A 21,795-nucleotide genomic window follows, 5' to 3' on the forward strand; every position below is an offset into this window, starting at 1 on the left:
CAACCACAAGCCAATGCACAAACTTGTAGGGAAGAACCGTGTCGTATATGAGGTGAAGGCATCATCAAGGGGCCACTAATATTATCACCCATTGATTTACCAAACATTTAGCATGTCTTGTAATTAATGTTACTTAATCACATGAGTGGTAAATGATTGTGTGATTTCTCTCAGAATGTGACATGTGGAACAGTCCTACATCAAAAAATAAATAGTCAATACAAAAATACATTGTCCAGTCCACATTTACTGTGGGTTAACCTTTATTTCAAGAGCAACTTAAAGACTAATCCGTACACAGCCATCAGTAACACATAGACAATACAAAATAAATATTCACCATCACTTTGTTCTTCATCACCAAATAAATACCAAATATGTGCAGCTCAATATTCCCAGTGTATTGCAATGTACTCAAAATAGTTTGTGAAAATAAAAAGGAAAATCATATAAACAAGCACCAACAAAAAAAGAAATCTTTAGAAAATTATTAAAAAACTTTCAGTTACAAAATATTTGCACTTAAAAAGATCCCAGTATTTTAAATAAATAAGATATATAAAACAATTCATAGTTGATATCTTAAAATATTTCCTCATTATTCAACAATGCAGAGGAAATGATTCCCTTCTCTCGGTTACCATTTAAAATCTTCTCAGGTAGCATTTTAAAATAAATAAAAAGTGAATAAATAAATAATGAATAATAAATAGGCTAACACAAAGAATAATACAGCAGACATGAATGAATAAGTTGTTATTAAACCAACACTTGCAAAGGACTTAAATAGTAACAGCAATAGTAAGAATGAGTCTACAAACTAGTCCTGGAGGTGCAACATCACTATGCTCATATAGAATACTATCAACATTAATGAGTGGAGATGGTTCACTAACTAAGAATCTGCTCAGCTCAGGTTGTATACTGCGTTCCTGATTTTGTTCTGCACTCTGTGCCTATCTGTGTATACCTGGAGATGCCCTCGCTGACAGCAACAGTTTAATTTCAGTGTGCTGCCCACACCCTAATCTGTTCACGCTCATACCATCATAAAGCAACATGCAAACAGCAAACTAATGCAAAGAGCAGCTGACATAGTTCCAAATGAGAAGAATTAATTACATACAGAATCTAAAGGGTTTGGAAAGAAAGATGGGTGTAGTCACTGTGATGGCCCACCCCCTGTGCTCGTCCTGTCTGTCACACCTCGATGCCCTTCACCGCCTGGTTAATGGACTCGAGCAGAGCCCGGTTCTCAGGGTTCTGGTAGCAGTCTTTATTGGTAAACATGTGGGTCAGGGTTTCCACATAGCCGTCAAAGTTCTGCTCTGATAGAGGCTCCTGCTGAACACAAGCAAGTTCAGAAGTCAGAAAATTACGAATTCTATCCACAAAGTTTGAAAGAGTCTTTCAGGACTAAGAGTTTGAGTAGTACACTTCAACTTATTACGCATACAAAATGAGACTATAACACTAGTTCTTTCGTCATTCGTTGAGTACATCATGTGCTGTTGGACATTTTCACCTCAATATCTGCCTCAGTGCTCCACCAGCAATAGGATTTCTTTCTGATGTCAGTGTGAAAAAAAGCTGAATAATGAAGGCGGGACTTAACAAAATCATGATCCACTCATTTCTGTATTATAAACTGCAGATTGGATTTTGAGCTGAAGGGTTTATCCAAATGAGTTTTAGCCTACGGCTTCACGGTTCAACTTCATTCATTATCTCTCAGTTTTGATCAGTTTTTGTGCTGTTACTTTTGCCAGAACTGCAGCTGAACTATTTGGAGAACTCATTGTTTTGCAGGTCACATGTAAGCGTGTTATAGAGCATCTTTGTTTCAAGTCATGGCACCAGCCAAGTTAAGACAGGAAGGTCTCGCTTGTTAGCAGAGAGGTGGATAGAAAAATAGCTTCAGGGACAAGACAGCAGTAACATAGGTTACCACTAGCCAGTCATCGATATCAGACAGATAATGTTAGACCTGCTGATGTTCATTGCGTTTGCCGAGGAAGGATGCTAACTCGGTAAAATGACTGGGAAGTATAAAGTAGCCACCATGATAAGAGCTGGTGGAATTCTATAAATGCGTAGGGAAGGGGCTTCAAAGCTCTTCCTTTAGCTTTGAAGCACTTTTTCTTGGACCCTCCTTTACCAAAGAAAGGATAATAGTGTCCCACAATTTCACAATTCAGCAACATTTAAAGCGTCGCACCAATAACAACAATAACATCCACCATCCCTGTTTAATTGTACACTAAGGATAAACTGAAAGAAATGTTCTTAGGGGTGTAATTCTGCTTTGGATAGGAATCTCTACATGAATTGCACACAGGGTTCCTACAGGTCCTTACAAAGTCTGAAAAGGCATTGAATTCATAAATCTAAAAATAAGGCCTTAATTGTTTTTTTGAATGTCTTAAATTAATCTGTCAAAAGTCTCAAAAATACTAAGACCTGGGAATAATTATTTAATAAATAGTTTTTTTCTGACATTGCATTGTAAAATCAACATCAATTAAATGATTTACCAAATGCCTCTCGCATTAACGTCACGCAGATCCAGATAAAATTGCTCTGAAATTTCATTGTACATTGTTTAAACTCACTATGGCGGGCAGGCGGATGTTGGCCAGGCTCCGGATCAGGACCTGACTCAGGCCGGATAGCTCCAGGAACAAGGCCTCATTCCTCTCCTCGATATGTTTGTTCTCCTCCTCCATGGTCTTCAGGTTCTTCTCCATTGAAGAGATCTGAAGCAGAGACAGAGAGTTGACAATAGAACGAAAAAGCGGGAAAGGTTTTGGGCTGCAGGGGATTGTTTAGTTTTAGGTTACCGTTGGCCTTTGAGACAAACTAACTCACTTCCCCATGTCCAGCTATACTAATGCATCCGTGAAGCTGCTGTGTACAGCATCCATCTTCATCTTCAGTCAGTTATTGCCTCTGCCAACAACCACCCATCACATGGATGTTTCTCCTGGATGTACTTTAAAATGTTTCTCCTCTTCCTGCAGCAGTGAGCTGAGCAGCTGAGCTCACCTGAGTGTGCAGGTTCATCATGTCGGCCTCCATCTCTGAGTTGGACTCGCTCAAATCGTTGATCTCCTTGTTGAGCTGCTTGATGTCCTCGTCGTTGTCCAGAACTGAGTGACAACAAATAGCAAATAGAATATCAAGACAACTGCTATTCCTGCCTCCTCTGGCTGTCACACATTCTATCACAGGCATCACTCATTTTGGCAGAAGCAAACTTGTATGTTTTCATGTCTCCATGTCTTAGTATTAGTAGTAATAGTAGCAGTAATAGTGTGGGAGACGTGTGGGACATAGGCGTACTATTACGCAGAGGGGAAAGTACGGCCTCTTACCATCACTGGCTCTGAACTTTGCAGTGATGTACTCATCTCCGGGGAATTTGCCTCTCTTCTTGTTGGCCGACGCTCTGGGACAACCTGACAGACTGAGAGGAGCAGCTGATCAGGATCAAGAACTCTTACATTCTAACAAGAAGGACATTTGTTATGTACATTAGGCTCATGAGGCCCTTTTTCTTTTATCTATAGTGATCGAAAACAGTGGACACAACAAACCAGCTGACATTCCTTCAGCGCCCCATCATTATTGTTGTTATTATTTTCTTCATATGGGCCCAGCAGCTCATTTTGGCCTTGAGCCTCCATAAAACTGCCTTACAATAGCTTGAAATCTGTCTTTGAGATGAAACTGTAAGCTCTGTTGGGGATAACACTGCTCTGTGCGCTGAAACTCTCAGATAGTGACGATACCTGCGGTGTGTCAGGAAACTGCCGTTAGCGTGGCCAGAGCCGTCGCAGCCTGGTGTCGGACAGGTCGGGCCCTCGGTCTTGAAGGCCTTCCATGAGAAGGGAGTGCCGTTAAGAAGACCCTCCTTCTGCCGGCGTGCTGCCAGCGGACAACCGTAGGCACTGCGGTGAGTGGCGTACTTCCCACTGATGTGGCCCAGACTGTCACAGCCAGGAACTGGACACCTGGAGACAGAAAGCTCCGTCTGACTGGTTCCACTCTCACTGATGGAGAGTGGAGATGGAGGTGTCAAGAGGCTAGCACACAAAATTGACACATCAATCCAAATTTGGTGTTTTAGTTTTAGAATTCTAATAGAAAGCAGTGATGAAGAAAAAATCACCCTGAATTTATTTTGCAACCACTCCAAAGATAGATGTATACCAAATGTATATATGAATTATGGCATGAATAAAATTGTTAATTAAATATTTTTAATGGACTGTTCACGGACCTTCAATAACATCTTCTTGGTTTATTAGAAATATGCTTATTTTATTCTCCCATTTACTACTGCTAAAATTAGCTATTTTCTTACTATTTTCAATATTCTACAAAACATTTTACTCCATGTATCTATTAGAACGATGCATGACTGTATGGAACTTACAGCATAAAACAGCCCATAGTGAAGGAAATGTCTGTCCTCATGGTGTTAGAGGGAAAGTCATGGAAGTAACCAAAAGGTCCTCTGGTGATTATGAATATCTACAATAAGTTTAATTAAAAGTGAGCAACTGTTGTTGCATTTAATTATTTATAACGTGGTACAGTGTTGAGCTCAGGGAGCTACTGTTGCTCACCTCAGCAGCTCAGAGTCTTCCTTGTCATCCTTGGTGGGGGTGGATTTGACCCCTCCTTTCTTGGCTCGAGGGCATCCGGAAAGACTGGCAGAGAGGAACAGAGAGGACCAATCACAGTATCCGTCTGTACAGAGCATGTGACGGTACAGATAAAGAGCATGTGGCGGTACAGAGCACGTGACGGTACAGATACAGAGCACGTGACGGTACAGATACAGAGCATGTGACGGTACAGATACAGAGCACGTGGCGATACAGAAACAGAGCACGTGACGGTACAGATAGAGAGCATGTGACGGTACAGATAGAAAGCATGTGACGGTAAAGATAGAGAGCACGTGACGGTACAGATAGAGAGCACGTGACGGTACAGATACAGAGCACGTGACGGTACAGAGCACGTGGCGATACAGAAACAGAGCACGTGACGGTACAGATAGAGAGCATGTGACGGTAAAGATAGAGAGCACGTGACGGTACAGATAGAGAGCACGTGACGGTACAGATACAGAGCACGTGACGGTACAGAGCACGTGACGGTACAGATACAGAGCACGTGACGGTACAGAGCACGTGACGGTACAGATACAGAGCACGTGCCGGTACAGAGCATGTGACGGTACATATACAGAGCATGCGGCGATACAGATACAAAGCACGTGACGATACAGAAACAGAGCACCTGACAATACAGAGCATGTGACGGTACAGATACAAAGCACGTGCCGGTACAGATACAGAGCACGTGCCGGTACAGATACAGAGCATGCGGCGGTACAGATACAGAGCATGCGGCGGTACAGATACAAAGCACGTGACGATACAGAAACAGAGCACCTGACAATACAGAGCATGTGACGGTACAGATACAAAGCACGTGCCGGTACAGATACAGAGCACGTGCCGGTACAGATACAGAGCATGCGGCGGTACAGATACAGAGCACGTGACGGTACAGATACAGAGCATGCGGCGGTACAGATACAGAGCATGCGGCGGTACAGATACAGAGCACGTGACGGTACAGAAACAGAGCACCTGACGGTACAGAGCATGTAACGGTACAGATACAGAGCATGTGACGGTACAGAGCATGTGACAGTACAGAAACAGATTACGTGGCGGTACAGAGCATGTGACAGTACAGAAACAGATTACGTGGCGGTACAGAGCATGTGGCGGTACAGAAACAGAGCATGTGGTGGTACAGCAGGCAGAACAGGAGAGAGCTCCTACCTTCTATGTGACGCGTAGTTTCCTGTGATGTGGCCTGACCCATCACAACCAGGAGTGGGACACCTGAGACACACACAGACGTTCTTTCACTCCACAGGCTTACATTATCAGCAGACTGCAGGCAGAAACCACTTTTTCTCACTAAATAATTAGGGCTCATTGTTTTTGGTTTTGATTTTTCAATATTGGACTTAATTATGATGGATTTTGACTATTTTATATTATTGTTAAAAGGAAGCAGGGACAGAGCTGTAGCTGCAGACTGAGTGCTCAGTGAACATGTTGGAGGTGAGAGACAGGAGAAAGCAGACATACTTTAGTTCAGCTGTGTGGGCAGCCATGAGGGTCCGAAGTGATTTATCAGCAAGAGGACAGCCTGACAGACTGGAAGATAGGTTAGAGAGAGAACGTCAGAAAACCAGACTGAGAACAGGATGTCTGAGTATGAGTGAAGGAAAGAGCCAGATCCTGAACTGGACTACAGAGCCAGGACAGGACTGGGCAGCACACACACAGGGAGGACAGGAGTTCTTCTATTATCTGAACTCTAAAGTAGCGGAGTAGTCGGGTAGGAAAAATAATGAACGTGTGTGTAGAGTCATCTCAGTCATTCAGGCAGAATGATGTGATTGAATGATTTTTTTTGCTGCTGATTTGAAAGGCCTCTTTAGTTCTAATGACAGGTGACAAATCCTCAGCATTTCTCCAGGTCAGATGGTACATAGAGTAACCAAAGACTGTTGTGTTCCTTCTCCAGGTGTCGGAGCTAATCAGCACGTTGAAGGTAGCCCTCTCGTTAGAACTGAAGAGGCACATTTGCATGGAGGTGAAACATCTTCAACTTCATTTCTGTAATTATTTTACTTTGGCCCATGTCATCTGAACACCAGTCATATCAAAAAATCTGAAAATAGTTTGGCTCTTTTTAAAGGAACTGCCGTGAAGTTCTTTCAACTATGAGAAACAAAGCTCGAAGGCTTATTTCTTGTAGATCTTCATACCTCATAAGTTGCTCCTTATGTATTCTTAAAGGGGTTAATGCCAGTCTTTAATTGTACTCTGCTCACAGCCTACAAGTAACGTACATGCAGTATTTGGCGGCATGAGCAAGTGCAAGAATTATTAATTTGACTAATTTATTTGCAATACCAAATGCAAGTTCATGTGTTTAAATTATATAAAAAATATCTCTGCTACCTGCCAGCCTCTGTACAGGCCATGGTGTATGGACAGAGGCTTTTAGAAATCTATGCTCTTATCCACCAGCTTTCCAACTTCCAACATATTGTACTTGACACAGCTGCACATTTGGCCTTCTTGTGGCTTGTTTGAGCAGAATAGGGATCTATTTTGATCCAACACTTACAGTAACTACACCTACCTAAGACACATTCATTGGAAAGTGGCCGTACCAAATGACAAGTAGAGTTCTGGCCTATTTCAAGCTCTGTGTCCTGCATATCTACATTTACACAGGCTGGTGTCAGATTTGTTGAGTCTTTCCAGGAAGTAGGATTTAGTAGAGCTTTGTCGACATTTTCCAGTGTTTCCACAAGCAAATCATCAAACTGGAAAAATGCGATCAAATTTACCAAGCACTCCCCGTTTCCTTATAAAATTATTCTGGTCAGAATCAACAAATCTGTTCGTGAAATCACACCATAGATTTGTAAAGCAAACATACTTCGCTTATTATTTTCAAGTCAAGAGCAGCTCTTACCTTCGATGTGATGCGTAGTTGCCAGTGATATGTCCACTGCCATCACAGCCTGGGGTGGGACATCTAGGGTCAAGACACACACTCACAGGTCAGAAGATGGTGCTTACATGGCAGAAAAAACACTAAAGCATATATTTTAAATTGTTTTGTTCCGCAAGGATTTACAGTAATAACATTGAATTTCACTTGTTCCAATATGTGTTATTGGCAACTCTGAACCCCATGCTGTGATCATGCCACAGGGGATGGATGGTAGAGATGGGTCAGAGTTCAGAGTTCACATCAGCTGATGACTTAAGTCTGTTGTATGGCTGCAGGTTCAAAATACTGTGCATTGAAAATATTATTCATACTGTATTCATTACATATGGATTCAATTATCTAGAAATATAGACTTTGGCTGGCGTGTCCATATTTGGACTCTTGTATTAGTTGCCCAGTCATAATTATTACTTGGATGTACTTAAAACAAAGTAGGTTGGGCGCTTCACTGTTTTTCCCGCTCTCCGCTTCACATAGGTTCTGGTTTGGCTCTGTAAGCCACCTTCTGTTGGATTTTGGAAAGCAACACCGACCTCTGGAGACTCCATGAGCTCAACTGTAGTCATTCTTCCCCGGGCTGGGCGATTTGTAGCGTTACCGAGACTTCCCGTCTACCACAGGTGTCCCACAACAGAACCCGTCGCAGGGTAGCTGTTCCCAGCAAACTTCCCCACTTACACAGCAGTACTCTGTCAAAGATATTGTTTCTCAAACCCTCACACGTTGTCCCCTCAAAATCAGGGGCCCACCCCGATGCTTTGCCTCACCCCATTGCTCCGTTTAGGACTTGCGGTGCAGACAAACACCAGCACACTGTCGGGTGGGCATCTGTGCCATCACATGTCTGAGGGCTGATTGATCCTGCCAGTAGCATATGCTTGTCTCATGTATTAAACTAAGGTTACCACAAAATAAACACTGGAGTGTGTAGATCAGCAATGTCGGCAATGAAAGCAATGCATGGATGTTTGGCATGTGTAGTGTAGAGGTGCTGAAGAACGATGATGCGGGGTGGTCTGGTGGTACGCCTTCCAAACCAGAAGGTCAGGAGTTCAATACCAGGGCTGTCACCATTGTACCCCTGCACAAGGTACTTAACCCTGAGTTGCTCCAGGGAGACTGTCCCTGTACTGTTCACTGTAAGTCGCTCTGGATATGAGCATCTGCTAAAGGACCTGTAATGTTATGTAATGATGTAGGTTGGATGCCAGCTGTAGCTTTTACAGCCTGGAAGGCCTATGTGAGCTAAACAAGTCGAGAACCCTCCCTTGTCAGCCAACTGCCTCCAAGACAGTGGGAGGGGCATCACAAATGCTATTTACAAATTGAAAAGTGATATTTATAGTAACTCTCATATGACATGAACACAGCATAACGTTTTTAATCGACTTAATACAAGCTACAATCAGAAGAAAAGTGAAGTGATGTTTTGAACAGACGTGTGGTAAAAGTCGTGACTTACATAAGAACCTCTTTTTTGCTGTCTTTGGGCTGAAACTTGACCTTGAAGTTGCTGGTGGTGACCTCACCGGGGTACTTCCTGTCCTCCAGGTTCTCCTGGTCCTCTTCCTCACCATCAGATGAAGTGTATGATGGAGCTGTATAGTCAACCTGAAGAAAAGTAAAGCATGGGTAACATGGGGAAGAAAATCAGGCACAAAGTATCATTCACGCTCCTTTAACTGTCTGTCTTTTCTCACAGCGTGTACCTCTTCATGGTCTTCCTCTTTAACTCCACTTGGTTTGGTGAAGTCCAGCGGCTCCTCCCACTCTGGCTGAGTGTGGCCCTGAGACAAGGTGGCTCCGATGTGTTGAGAGGATGAAGACGAGGAGGATGAAGGCTCTGGAGGCTGTACGCCATCCTTCTTGGTCTTCTTCATGCTGAGGTCTAAAGTGCCGTTCTCATCTACTTCAATGTCTGACTCCTACATGGTTCAGATACACAGTCAGTGCAACTTAAGTAAAGAAAATATGTGAGAAACTGCAGGTGCAGGTGCAGATGCAGATGCAGATGCAGGTGCAGGTGCAGGTGCAGATGCAGGTGCAGGTGCAGGTGCAGGTGCAGATGCAGATGCAGATGCAGGTGCAGGTGCAGGTGCAGGTGCAGATGCAGATGCAGGTGCAGATGCAGATGCAGAGCAGGTGCAGGTGCAGGTGCAGGTGCAGGTGCAGGTGCAGGTGCAGGTGCAGGTGCAGATGCAGGTGCAGGTGCAGTGCAGATGCAGGTGCAGTGCATGTGCAGTGCAGGTGCAGGTGCAGGTGCAGGTGCAGGTGCAGGTGCAGGTGCAGGTGCAGGTGCAGGTGCAGGTGCAGGTGCAGATGCAGGTGCAGTGCAGATGTAGATGCAGATGCAGTGCAGGTGCAGGTGCAGGTGCAGGTGCAGGTGCAGGTGCAGGTGCAGGTGCAGGTACCTTGGTGCTGGGCTCCCTGGGTGTGGTGCTGATGGTCTCTGGTCTCTCCCAGCAGCGAGTGGACAGGTTAAGGATGGCTGTTGCTGCCATGTGGGCGGCCTCTGCATCTTGGCTATAGTCATAACTGCTAGAGGATGAGGCGCTCTTAGAAAAGCCTCCTGACACACTGTGACTGGGGGAGGAGGCCTTAGGGAATGATTTAGCTGTGTGGAAATGGAGCACAATGAATTTCCTGGAACATGAACAAGAGAGCAGACTGCTATGTAGCCCAACACTATGTGTGCGCAACGTTTGGGGTAAATGTGGCTAACACAGCTGCTGCTGGTAGTTACAATAATATCAGCATTGTTTTTTCCTTATAATAGATTGTGCTCTCAAATGAACGATTAATGCACATAAATGGCCAATTAGAATGTCTGGGATGTCCGCTTCTTCAAATGTCTATTGTCTTAATTTCATTAGACACGTTAGACATTGTGTGAATGCCTGTTTCCATCTTGATAAAGTCCAAAACTTTATTCAAACAATAAAGAGGAAGAAGAGATAAGTGGATATACTTTTGCCTGTTACCTGAAGTTGTGTTATCTTCTGCATCACTTGAAACTATTTCTTAATTGTATATCCTGTTAATTTGTGCACACAACTTATTCATTTGAGAGCTTGATTTAAGCCATTTGAGATCATGAATATTGAATTAAAATACATTATCAGGTTTTTTTATTCTCAAATATCAGCCTTAAAAAATACTTCTAATACAGATGTACTGTAAGTATTATGAAAAAGACAAAATTGACCTAAACCTCAGAGATCCCCAAGTTTACAGAATTTCTGTTAAAAACCCAAAACATCCTGTGTAACTCAAAGCTCATCTATAAACTGTTATTCCAGATTTACCCTTCATTTTGGATTTTAACACATGACATGTCAAAATCAAAAATAGCAGTGGAGGTGAAGTGTGTAGGTCTTACATTTGAAGGCTTTGGGTGATGTTTCAGTGCTGCTGGGTGTCTTTGGAATGAGCATACGCTTTCCAAACACCTGGACATCGAAGCTTGCATAGTCAAAAGACACCTTGGAGTATTTCTCCAGCTCCTTAGCCAGGTTAGCTCGAGGCGTGGTGGTCACTGTGTTGGGCCGGTAGCTGCCATACTGAGGGATCTCCAGCTGTTTCACAAAACACATGGGCCTGGAGGAAAAGCCATTAGTGATGCATTATCCCTGCGGTGACATTGACATATATGCATTACAAAACAAACACTGAGCTTGCATGTCTTACCTGAGCACTCTGTCAGAGTTGGAAGGGGCTTCGCTGGCTGAAGCCTGTAAATGCACCTGCTTGTCCTGGCTCTTGTTCAGCTTAGTGGCTGCTGCGATGGGGCAGCCGGACAGACTGCCAGGGGAGACATGTCCAAATGTCCATTTAATGGAACAACACTCTCATGAATAGGTCAAAATGTTATATCCAGATAGGAGTTTGAATTGTAAGTATGTCTAAGTAGTATTAGATGAGATGAGGTCCCGTTGGGTCTCGCTCAATATTTTGTGCAAATCTGCAATCTTCATTTTAAATAATTTATTCCCGAATTTGACTCAAAAGGCCTCCCAAACTTAGTTTAGACCATTATTTAACTCCTTATTGAACTGCCAAATCATAACCTATATAGGAACATTGATGTCTATGACATTATGCATTTCTGTGTGTTTCTCCGAGCCTCCTCCCCGCCAACATAATGACATTTGCATACAGATGTCTCACTTGTGCTGATAAAGCATCCAACGTGTGTGTGTGTGTGTGTGTGTGTGTGTGTGTGTGTGTGTGTGTGTGTGTGTGTGTGTGTGTTGTGTGTGTGTGTGTCTTGGGTGTTTTATTAACCTGCGGTGTGTGTTGCGGTTACTGTTGACATGGCCTTGGCCTGTGCAGCCTGGAGTCGGACACTTCAGGACGTTCTCATGCATGGCTAGGACTACAGACACACAGCAGACACATTCTCAGTCTGTTTAGTTTGCTCTACAAGGTTTCACATCACTAGCTGGACTAAGAAACATTAGTGGTAATAAAGGAAGTACATATTATTCTTTCTATAACATCAGGAAGTAGCAGTGGTAGAACTACTTATATTAATGCTGGTAGTAATGAGAATAACAAAAGTTACAAAATAGTTATATTCTGTCACTTTTGAAGCTGCCAAGCTGATGAATATCAAAATAAAGATGTTCCGTATTTTAACATAGAGAACTGTAAGGGTTGGGTTCAGCTGAATAACTTCTGCTGTAACTCTGAAAGTGACAGAATATGCATCAGGAGCATCAGACTTGTTCTGGTGGTCTTTGGCATGATGAAGGGCAGCGTGTACTCACTCTCTGGAGGGATTCGGTCTTTGTGAGGACATCCAGAGAGACTGCGATGGTGAGGGTACAGCCCGGTCACATGACCAGTTCCATCACACCCTGGGGTTGGACACTTCACCTCCTTTTTCTCTGAATGGAGCATGGTGTGATTTAGAGGGCAGCAATAATAAATTAACGCACATCAGGAAGTAGTACAAGGGGTGGGCGATACCACAACATTTGGTTCTGACCTATTACCAAGTACTACCAGGCCCAAAATCAGCATATTGATACTAACACTTTTTATTATAAAGGTGCCTAATGTGTTGTGATGTTTAATAAGTTTAATACAAATTGAATCCACTAAAATATGTTTGTATCTTTTATCTACCCTCTTTTACTCTGCTATGTTCGTTGTATTTTTGTACTTTTATTGCTTTGTTAAGCACCCAGTATTGCAACGTGCACAAAAGGTGCTATATAAATAAATAGTGTTAGAGTTGAATACATTATTTAAAGGCTTCTTTAAAGACATACAGTTTTCATTCCCACTGAGTGATTCGCCAAACATGAGGCATTTCTTTTTACTATTCTCTATTAATGACTTGATCAAATGCTGGTTAAAATACAAATAACAGAAACAAAAATGAGAGGTGTTCATGTGAAGATCTAACTTCAGATGTGTGCTATGGTATTGATCCTATTGATACTTGTATCAACACTTAAAACAGAACCTCAAGTATTAGTAGTATTGATACTTCAGGTACAGATCTGCCATCTGCAGACTAGTGCCAGTAGTGAACTGCAGGAACAATGGGAGCCATGGGAGGGTTCATCATTGGAGACATTTTAAAGAGCGATTTCAGTATTTTTTAGACTCTATTCATTTTTGACAACTTTTAAGGCCCTAAATATACAAAGGATATTATGATAAATATAATATTTTAAACTAATATTTACCAAACAAAGCAATCTACTAATCCACACTGTGAAACAAACAGGAGTACTCTTTGTGTTTGGCAGGAGTAAGGGTACCTTTGCTGTAGTGCGCAGTGCGGCGGGCTACGGCAGCAGGCTCGGAGCTCTTGCTGGAGGTGCTGTATGGTTGGTAGTCCGGGGAGCTCTGGGCCTCCTGCCCCCCCTTCACCTCCTCTGCCTTCAGGGCGATGGCCTGCTCCAGCAGCCCCAGGTTCCCACGGGTCATATCCCAGTTCTCTGAGTCGTCTGTGATTCCTGAGCCCTCTGAGACACGATCCTGCTCCTCTCCTTCCTCTTCCTCCTCCCCCTCCCCCTCCTCCTCATCTTCATCCTCGTCTTCCTCCTCCTCCTCCTCTTCGTCATCGTCCTCGTCCTCATCCTCCTCAGAGCGGACTTCTATAACCACTGTAGTCGGAGAGGATTTGCTGGAGTCTCGGTCCTCCTCTTCCTCTTCCAACACCTCGCCTACTTCCTTCCTCTGCCTCTCATCCTCTTCTTCCTCTCGCTCATATTCGTCCTCCTCCTCTTCCTCAGTCATAGGGGTGCTGACCTTTTCTTCCCTGAGTGACATCTCAGCCTCAGATCCCTGAGTGCGTGGACTCAAAGTGTAAGGAGTGTCATCCTCTTGGTGGACGTCCGTCTCCTCTTCCTCCTCTTCCTCCTCCTCCTCCTCCTCCTCCTCCTCCCTCTTCCTCTGCTCCACTGTTGATTCTTTGGCGTGATGGTTGTAATCTCCACTGGAGTATTGGTGATCAGAGTTTTCCTGACTTATCATGTTTCTTTCTATCACCTTCTCTTCTACGATATTCTCCTGCCTTTCTTGCTGATCTTCCTCTTCCTCTTCCTTTTCTTCTTCTGCTTCCTCTTCCCCCAATTCTTTTGTCTCTTTAAGCTCAGTAATTTCGTCTTCAGGTTGCTCTGAGAACTGGTCATTTGTCACCAGCTGACCTTCCTCCTCCTCCTCCTCCTCCTCCTCCTCCTCCTGCCTCCTCCTGCTCCTCCTGCTCCTCCTCCTTCTCTGTTTCCTCCTGCTGATGATCATCAGTGCCTGTTACTTGCTTCATTTCCTCATCAGTTTTCTTCCTTTCAGTTTCGTTCTCAGTCTGTGAGGTGAAGCTTTTGTTGTCGTTACCTTCAGGACAAACTGCAGTTTCTGTTTCCTCTGCTGTGACCAGAGAGCAGTCTGCTGTGGATTCAAAGTATAGATGAATGTGTTTTCACAAAAGGTTTGTGTCTGTCATCACTACATGGTAACATTGTGACTGACATTGTAGTTAGCCTCATCTGACTTGTTTAGCACTACTGTATGAAGTGAAGCCAGTGAGTGAGTTCAGTCTCTCACATGCCATACTGTTCTCCCTGCACAAACAGAATATTTCTAGCCATGCTAGCTGTGTCCAGCACCATGTTGGTTGTTTCCCCCATGATTAATTAATCTAGCACCATCATCAGGTCAAACATTTATTTATACTTTAGTTTGAGACTAGATTCAGAAACCACTGACATTCCCATGAGCCTGAGCTATGTTGTTAGGTGCTAATTAGCTTGTTTTAGCATGCTAACATGCTAAACTATAATATAGTATTAATATAGCAATATTGCAACAGTTTGCCAAGGTTAATATTGCCAGCTAAACATCAGCATTGTCATTGTTAGCATGCTGATTCTTAGCATTTAGCTCAAAGCATTGTGCCTGAGTCCAGCCTCACAGAGCTGCTAGCATGGTTAAGCATGGACTCTAAATCTGAATCGTGTTGTTTGATAATGTATTGTATTGCTAATAAATATTAGGTAAAGGGATGAGTCTCCAGCCTCACTGGGGTTAGTGGTGTGATCTGAGGTCTTACAGTAGCCTAATGGAATAGGAACAACAAACAACAACAACAACAACAACAACAACAACAACAACAACAACACCATTGTGCTGCTAGACAATTTAATTAATTGTGTTCTGATGTTCCTATAATCTTTACTTTTTTGGAGATTAATTAGATAGCATCTGACAGTGATTGACGTGAAACAAGCTGAGGTTAGTGTCACACTGTGACAGACCTGCTGTCACAGGTCACACTGGTACTGTTCTGTAATGTTTCAGGGTACCCTTTCTTGTTTCACTCACTTTTTGTTGACTCTGGCCTGGAGTTTGTTTTGTTTTTCTGCTTCTCTGTGAGATCTTCCTCCTCCTCTTCTTCCTCTCTCCGCGCCTCCTCCTCTTCTGCTGCATCACTGTCTGCGGGGAAGCCTTCATCTGCTGCTTGTATGGCAGGCTGGTTCCTCCTCTTGGGAGCAGACTGGTTCTCCTCAGCCTCCTCCAGCTTCCTTTTCTTCACTAGCGGGCATCCCAGTATGCTGAGGAGAGCAGGATGTGTATGTAACTGAATACTAACGAGTTGTACTATGAATTGCTTTTCTCTGGTCGCTGATTCTGTGTTATTTCTTAAGGCTACAGCTGACTAGCTGTTCTGAAGAAGGTTTGATGAAATACAGTATGAGTCCTACCTTCTATGTCGTGAGTATCTTTCACTGACGTGGCCTTTGCCATCACATCCAGGGGTGGGACAGCTGCTACTGACACGCAGGAAGACAAATACACACTTCATACACACAAGACACACTTCGTATCATGATAGTCTTCTGTTGAAGCACAAAATGACCCACCTTAACTCCTGCTTCATCTCTTGTCCCACAAGTTCTGACGACACTGAGAGTAAAGCAGCAGGACAGTCAGTAGATGCAGAAAAACATTTGCACACTGTACAATTCATCCTTGTACATACAGTATAAATGTCCCGTCATCAGGTGTGTAAAAAACTTGTAAGCACGGCTGGATTACTCTGGGGCCACAGACTTGCAGGGCCCAAAAGACACAATAGCAACTGAAATGATAGGGCCCTTTAGGGAATGATAATGACCTCATCTTGATTACTTGTACAGAGTCAAAATATCGTTTTTATTTAAATGTATGTATAATCTAATTTGACACGCAGCAGACCTGAGGCCGGGTCGTATTCCAACCCTGAATCTCTTAGCAAGATAACATGTGTAGTTAACATGTGGGGGTCTACAGCTCATTAGGTCCAGCAGCTCCGTAGCCTGTTACACTAAATCAGGGATTACATGAATATGCAATATGAACTGTATGCAATATGAATGTCACATCAGTGTGTCTGTACTGACCCCGGCTGCCTTTGGAGCGGCTTCGTGTTCGTGTCTCTGTCGTGTCCTGGCTCATCTGAATAACAAAGGGAGGCAAGATTCATATGTGAGGAGGTGCAGACAGACAAACAGACAGACAGACAGACAGACAGACAGACAGACACACAGACAAACAGACATACAGACAGACAGACAGAGAGAAAGAGAGACAGACAGAGAGATAGACAAACAGACAGAGAGACAGACAGACAGAGAGACAGAGAGAAAGAGAGACAGACAGAGAGATAGACAAACAGACAGAGAGACAGACAGACAGAGAGACATACATACAGAGAGAGAGCGAGAGAGAGTGACAGACAAAAAAGTGACAGACAAAAAGAGAGACAGAGAGAGAGAGACAGACAGACAGACAGACAGACAGACAGACAGACAGACACACAGACACACAGACACACAGGCAAACAAAAAGATACAGACTGACAAACAAACAAACATACATACATACATACATACATACATACATACATACATACATACATACATACATACATACATACATACATACATACATACATACATACATACAGGCAGATAGACAGGCAGACAGACAGACAGGCAGACAGACAGACAGACAGACAGACAGACAGACATACAGACAGAGAGACAGAGAGAAAGAGAGACAGACAGAGAGATAGACAAACAGACAGACAGACTACACACAAACAAACAGACAGACAGACAGACAGACAGACAGACAGACATACACACAAACAGACATACAGACATACAGACAGACAGACAGACATACACACAAAACAGACATACAGACATACAGACAGACAGACAGAGAGAGAGAGTGACAGACAAAAAAGTGACAGACAAAAAGAGAGACAGAGAGAGAGAGACAGACAGACAGACAGACAGACAGACACACACGACACACACAGGCAAACAAAAAGATACAGACTGACAAACAAACAAACAAACATACATACATACATACATACATACATACATACATACATACATACATACATACAGGCAGATAGACAGACAGACAGACAGACAGACAGACAGACATACACACAAACAGACATACAGACATACAGACAGACAGACAGAGAGAGAGAGTGACAGACAAAAAAGTGACAGACAAAAAGAGAGACAGAGAGAGAGAGACAGACAGACAGACAGACAGACAGACACACAGACACACACAGGCAAACAAAAAGATACAGACTGACAAACAAACAAACATACATACATACATACATACATACATACATACATACATACATACATACATACATACATACATACATACATACATACATACATACATACATACAGGCAGATAGACAGACAGACAGACAGGCAGACAGACAGACAGACAGACAGACATACACACAAACAGACATACAGACATACAGACAGACAGACAGAGAGAGAGAGTGACAGACAAAAAAGTGACAGACAAAAAGAGAGACAGAGAGAGACAGACAGACAGACAGACAGACAGACAGACACACAGACACACAGGCAAACAAAAAGATACAGACTGACATACATACATACATACATACATACATACATACATACATACAGGCAGATAGACAGACAGACAGACAGGCAGACAGACATGCAGACAGACAGGTAGGTACTTTGATGGTGTGGCTCTCCTCTCTGGTGTATTGGCTCTCCCCTGGTCCGCTGGCTCAATATCTGACTTTTGAACTCATCTGTTGGATGAAACACACACCAATACAACCCCTGAACTGTGAGTTTCTGATGAAAGATAATTATTTCACACAATAAGTAACACCTTTTTAGGGAAAATACTCACATGATGGTAAATTTATTGGAGGGACTTATCCTGGATATGGCCATGCTATGGCCATGCTATCTAGCATTACAGCTACATGATATATGATACTGATATACACTGTGGAAAGTGTTTTTGTTTAATCTGATTACATTTAAGGGTCCAATCGTGAGTTCAGTACCATGATAAAATATAGCATTACATATTATATAGACCAATTATAAACAATAACAAAATTGTATCAATCAAATGAAAAATAAGAAAATAAATGACAGACATAACTTCGAAATGAATCGTTGGACACTCCTCTATGATGTTGGAGCGAGAATACAAATGTATGTCCGAGATGACAGTTGACAGCAGACAGTGGTCACGGGCTTTAGGTGGCTGCATGTTTGGAGGCTGTGGCATCACTAACACTCAGCATGGCCTCAATTTGTATTGACTGCTACTACATTGTGCAGAACATTTCACACGCAAAAAACAATATGCGATCATCATGTAGAGAATAAGAGTGTGTGTGGTGACAGCAGAGGTGTAGGCCGGGCTGCTACCCAGCACCAGGCCTTTCTCCTCTCCTGAACTGGCACACTGACAAAACACAAAACATACAAAGGCCACCGGCGTTCCGCGGTTTACACTTTTATCAAAATCGACCACATCGACACCGGGCTGCCATTGTAGGGGCCGGAAAAAACAACAGACAATAATAATCTGTTTCAGAGGCCTGACCGTCCGAATATTTGGACCGGGCTTAAATTCTTCTCTATGCAAGGAAAAACGCCAGAAAGCACGCTGACATCCGCGGTGGGCTAGCGGACATGTCGCTTGAGCAAGTCCTCCCTGATCGTTGAGGAATCCACCGCAAGGCCTGCACACAAGGCCCCAGAAAATACCGACGAATAAGTGCGCTTCACGGTCTTTGTCAGAGATACATAAAGCCTTACCTTACGCTCACACTACTGCCCTCCCCTCCCCCTCCGCTTCGACATCTCCAGACTGGCAGATAGACGTTCACTGTAACGCTTTGAAGAGGCTTCAATCGCAATACTCCACCAGAACACAGCGGAAGGGAATGTATCAGTATGACAGCAGCCTCAGACTGAGCCCAGCAGCCTTAAGCTGTTCAGCACCCCGGACAGAGCCAGCCGAATCTTCAGCACCATGGACAGAAGCCCCGCTGCACTGCCTCCTGCAGGAGCACAGGAGAGCTGCAGCCAGCCGCCGCCCGTGCAGGGGGCGCCCTGCCCGGTGGACTGCCACTCGGCCTGGTAAGAGCTGTTGTAGGAGGACACGGTGTCTATATTTATAAATATATATACACTCCTCAAGTCAATAAAACAGCCAAAATTAAGCATAAAGTTGCACAACTAGTCGAAATACTAATAGCAGCAATATTCTACTAGTAGGCCTACTACTGCTGGTGGTGGCAAACTGTATAACAACTGTTAAACTAAATAAACCAACTGGTAGGTCTACTGTATACAGTACTGGTCATCTTCATCCATCAGCCAGTCACAGTACTGTTCATTGCTGCCCTCGAGATCAGCCAATCAGAAAGCAGAGCTTTGTTCTTGTGTACCGGATCAGCCAATAAGAGCAAGAAACAGTTGATCATAATAAAAAAATAACAATAATTACAAAATGAGGTTATTAACAAAGGAAAGGTTTCTGTTATTAGCAAAACATTTTCAAATATGAGAAGGTACCTTTATCAATTAATACATTCATTGTATTTATATTTGTCTTATGTATATTCATAGGACAGTAACTGTTGTAAAACATTTAAAATTACACATGTATTTGAAATGATTTTGTTACAGCTGGTTTCACGAACATGTGTAGTGGCTAGCAGTTACCATGAATAAATAAATAAATGAATGTGAATGTGGTCCTCCTCCATATCGCATCTCTATCCAATACATACAACAGCTGTACAGTTTTTATAGTTATATTGTCATATGATAATAAAAACCTCTCTGTACAGTTTTCTTCATTGCTTATAATTTCTACAGAAACTGGTACTGGTTCTCCATGTATATCTAGTTTATATATATATATATATATATATATATATATATTGAGCATTCTGACACAAACATTTGGTTAAGGATGAATCAAGGTAATTCTAGATTTATCTTATTTGAACCCTCATTCAACTCCATATATGCCAGTGTCGTTATAGTTAAAAACTTTTGTTCCCAGCTCCTGAAACCACACCACAGATGGTAGAGCTGATATTACCCCTCCTCCTTTTAAACACACACACACACACACACACACACACACACACACACACACACACACACACACACACACACACACACACACACACACACACACACACACACATCAATGAAATTAATCAGCCGTTTTAGACAAAGTCGTGCATTGATTCCTATTGGGAAATAATGTGAAGCCTCTGTATTCAACCTATCTTAGCTAGTTAGGGATTGTTGGTAGCACAGAACCCACTTTTTTGGCATTCTGCTTTTTTATTAGATAATGAAAGCTTGGTGAGAGACAGGGAGAGAGAGGAGATGACATGCAGCAAAGACTGAGAGTACTCTTTAAAACTATTGGTACATTATTAGAAGTACTGTGTGCATATATTTTTAGATGAGAAAGCCTGGGGTAAATACACCTCAAGAAGATAACATTGAAACTCCAGTTAGAACGTGTCATGATTTCAACCCAGGACCCCTGAGTTGACAACACTAACCACTACGTCACAATGCTGGAGTATTAGCAATATCATTACTTGTAGCATTGGAGAATTAAATACCATTGGTAACAGTGAGGACTGTTATGTTTGCTGACTGATTTCCCTACTGTCTTTCCAATAAGACATCAAATATTAGGCTATAACTGTATTTTTTGGATCAGAGTATATATATATATATATATATATATATGTGTATATATATATATATTCTTCTGCATTCTTCTGCTTTGTCATGTCTTGTCACATTATGTAATTTCATATCATGTCATGCTTTGTTATGTCGTGTCATTTCATGAAAAGTCATGTCATGTCATGTTATGTTATGTTTTGTCATGTTAGGTCATACCATGTCATATCAACATGAAAATCATGTCAAGTCATGTTATGTTATGTCATGTTCGGTCATATCATGTCATATCAACATGAAAATCATGTCAAGTCATGTTATGTTATGTCATGTTCGGTCATATCATGTCATATCAACATGAAAAGTCATGTCATGTTATGCTATGTTATGTCATGTTCGGTCATATCATGTCATATCAACATGAAAAGTCATGTCAATGTTATGCTTATGTTATGTCATGTTCGGTCATATCATGTCATATCAAGTTTTGTTATGTTATGTCATGTCATGTCATGTCACATTATGTCATGTCATGGTATGTTCGGTCATATCATGTCATATCAAGTTTTGTTATGTCATGGGATGATATAAGAGAATATTCAGAAGGCCGTATCATAAA

General features: G+C 42.7%; 1 protein-coding gene across 5 annotated transcripts; it reads right to left on the bottom strand.

The window, feature by feature from the left end:
- Positions 1-229: 229 nt before the first annotated feature.
- On the bottom strand, positions 230-14,523 carry myt1a (myelin transcription factor 1a). Of its 5 annotated transcripts, none has more exons than XM_029449055.1 (17): positions 13,404-14,523; positions 12,399-12,518; positions 11,914-12,004; positions 11,317-11,430; positions 11,009-11,226; positions 10,041-10,243; positions 9,339-9,554; positions 9,092-9,240; positions 7,588-7,650; positions 6,183-6,251; positions 5,868-5,930; positions 4,632-4,715; positions 3,792-4,013; positions 3,375-3,466; positions 3,046-3,149; positions 2,613-2,756; positions 230-1,341 (listed from the first exon to the last, which is right to left on the bottom strand). In XM_029449055.1, the coding sequence occupies exons 1-17, from the start codon at positions 14,386-14,388 to the stop codon at positions 1,201-1,203; spliced, it is 3,078 nt and encodes a 1,025-aa protein (XP_029304915.1). In that variant the 5' UTR covers positions 14,389-14,523; the 3' UTR covers positions 230-1,200. The 5 variants fall into 5 exon arrangements, with proteins under 5 accessions (XP_029304915.1, XP_029304906.1, XP_029304898.1 ...); XM_029449046.1 differs by having other exon boundaries at positions 230-1,344; XM_029449038.1 differs by having other exon boundaries at positions 3,792-4,052.
- Positions 14,524-21,795: the final 7,272 nt, after the last annotated feature.

This window comes from Cottoperca gobio, chromosome 2 (genome assembly GCF_900634415.1).
Source record: "Cottoperca gobio chromosome 2, fCotGob3.1, whole genome shotgun sequence".
Taxonomy (NCBI): Eukaryota; Metazoa; Chordata; class Actinopteri; order Perciformes; family Bovichtidae; genus Cottoperca; species Cottoperca gobio.

Bases quoted from the DNA above. Each gene is read 5' to 3' on its own strand.
- myt1a (XM_029449029.1), bottom strand. From the start codon at position 14,388: ATGATCATCAGCAGGAGGAAACAGAGAAGGAGGAGGAGCAGGAGGAGC. The intron at 11,227-11,316 runs GTAAGACATGCA...CTTTTCCTCCAG, and splicing joins AACTCTGACAGAGTGCTCAG to GCCCATGTGTTTTGTGAAAC. The intron at 2,757-3,045 runs GTGAGCTCAGCT...TCTCTGCTTCAG, and splicing joins TGATGAACCTGCACACTCAG to ATCTCTTCAATGGAGAAGAA.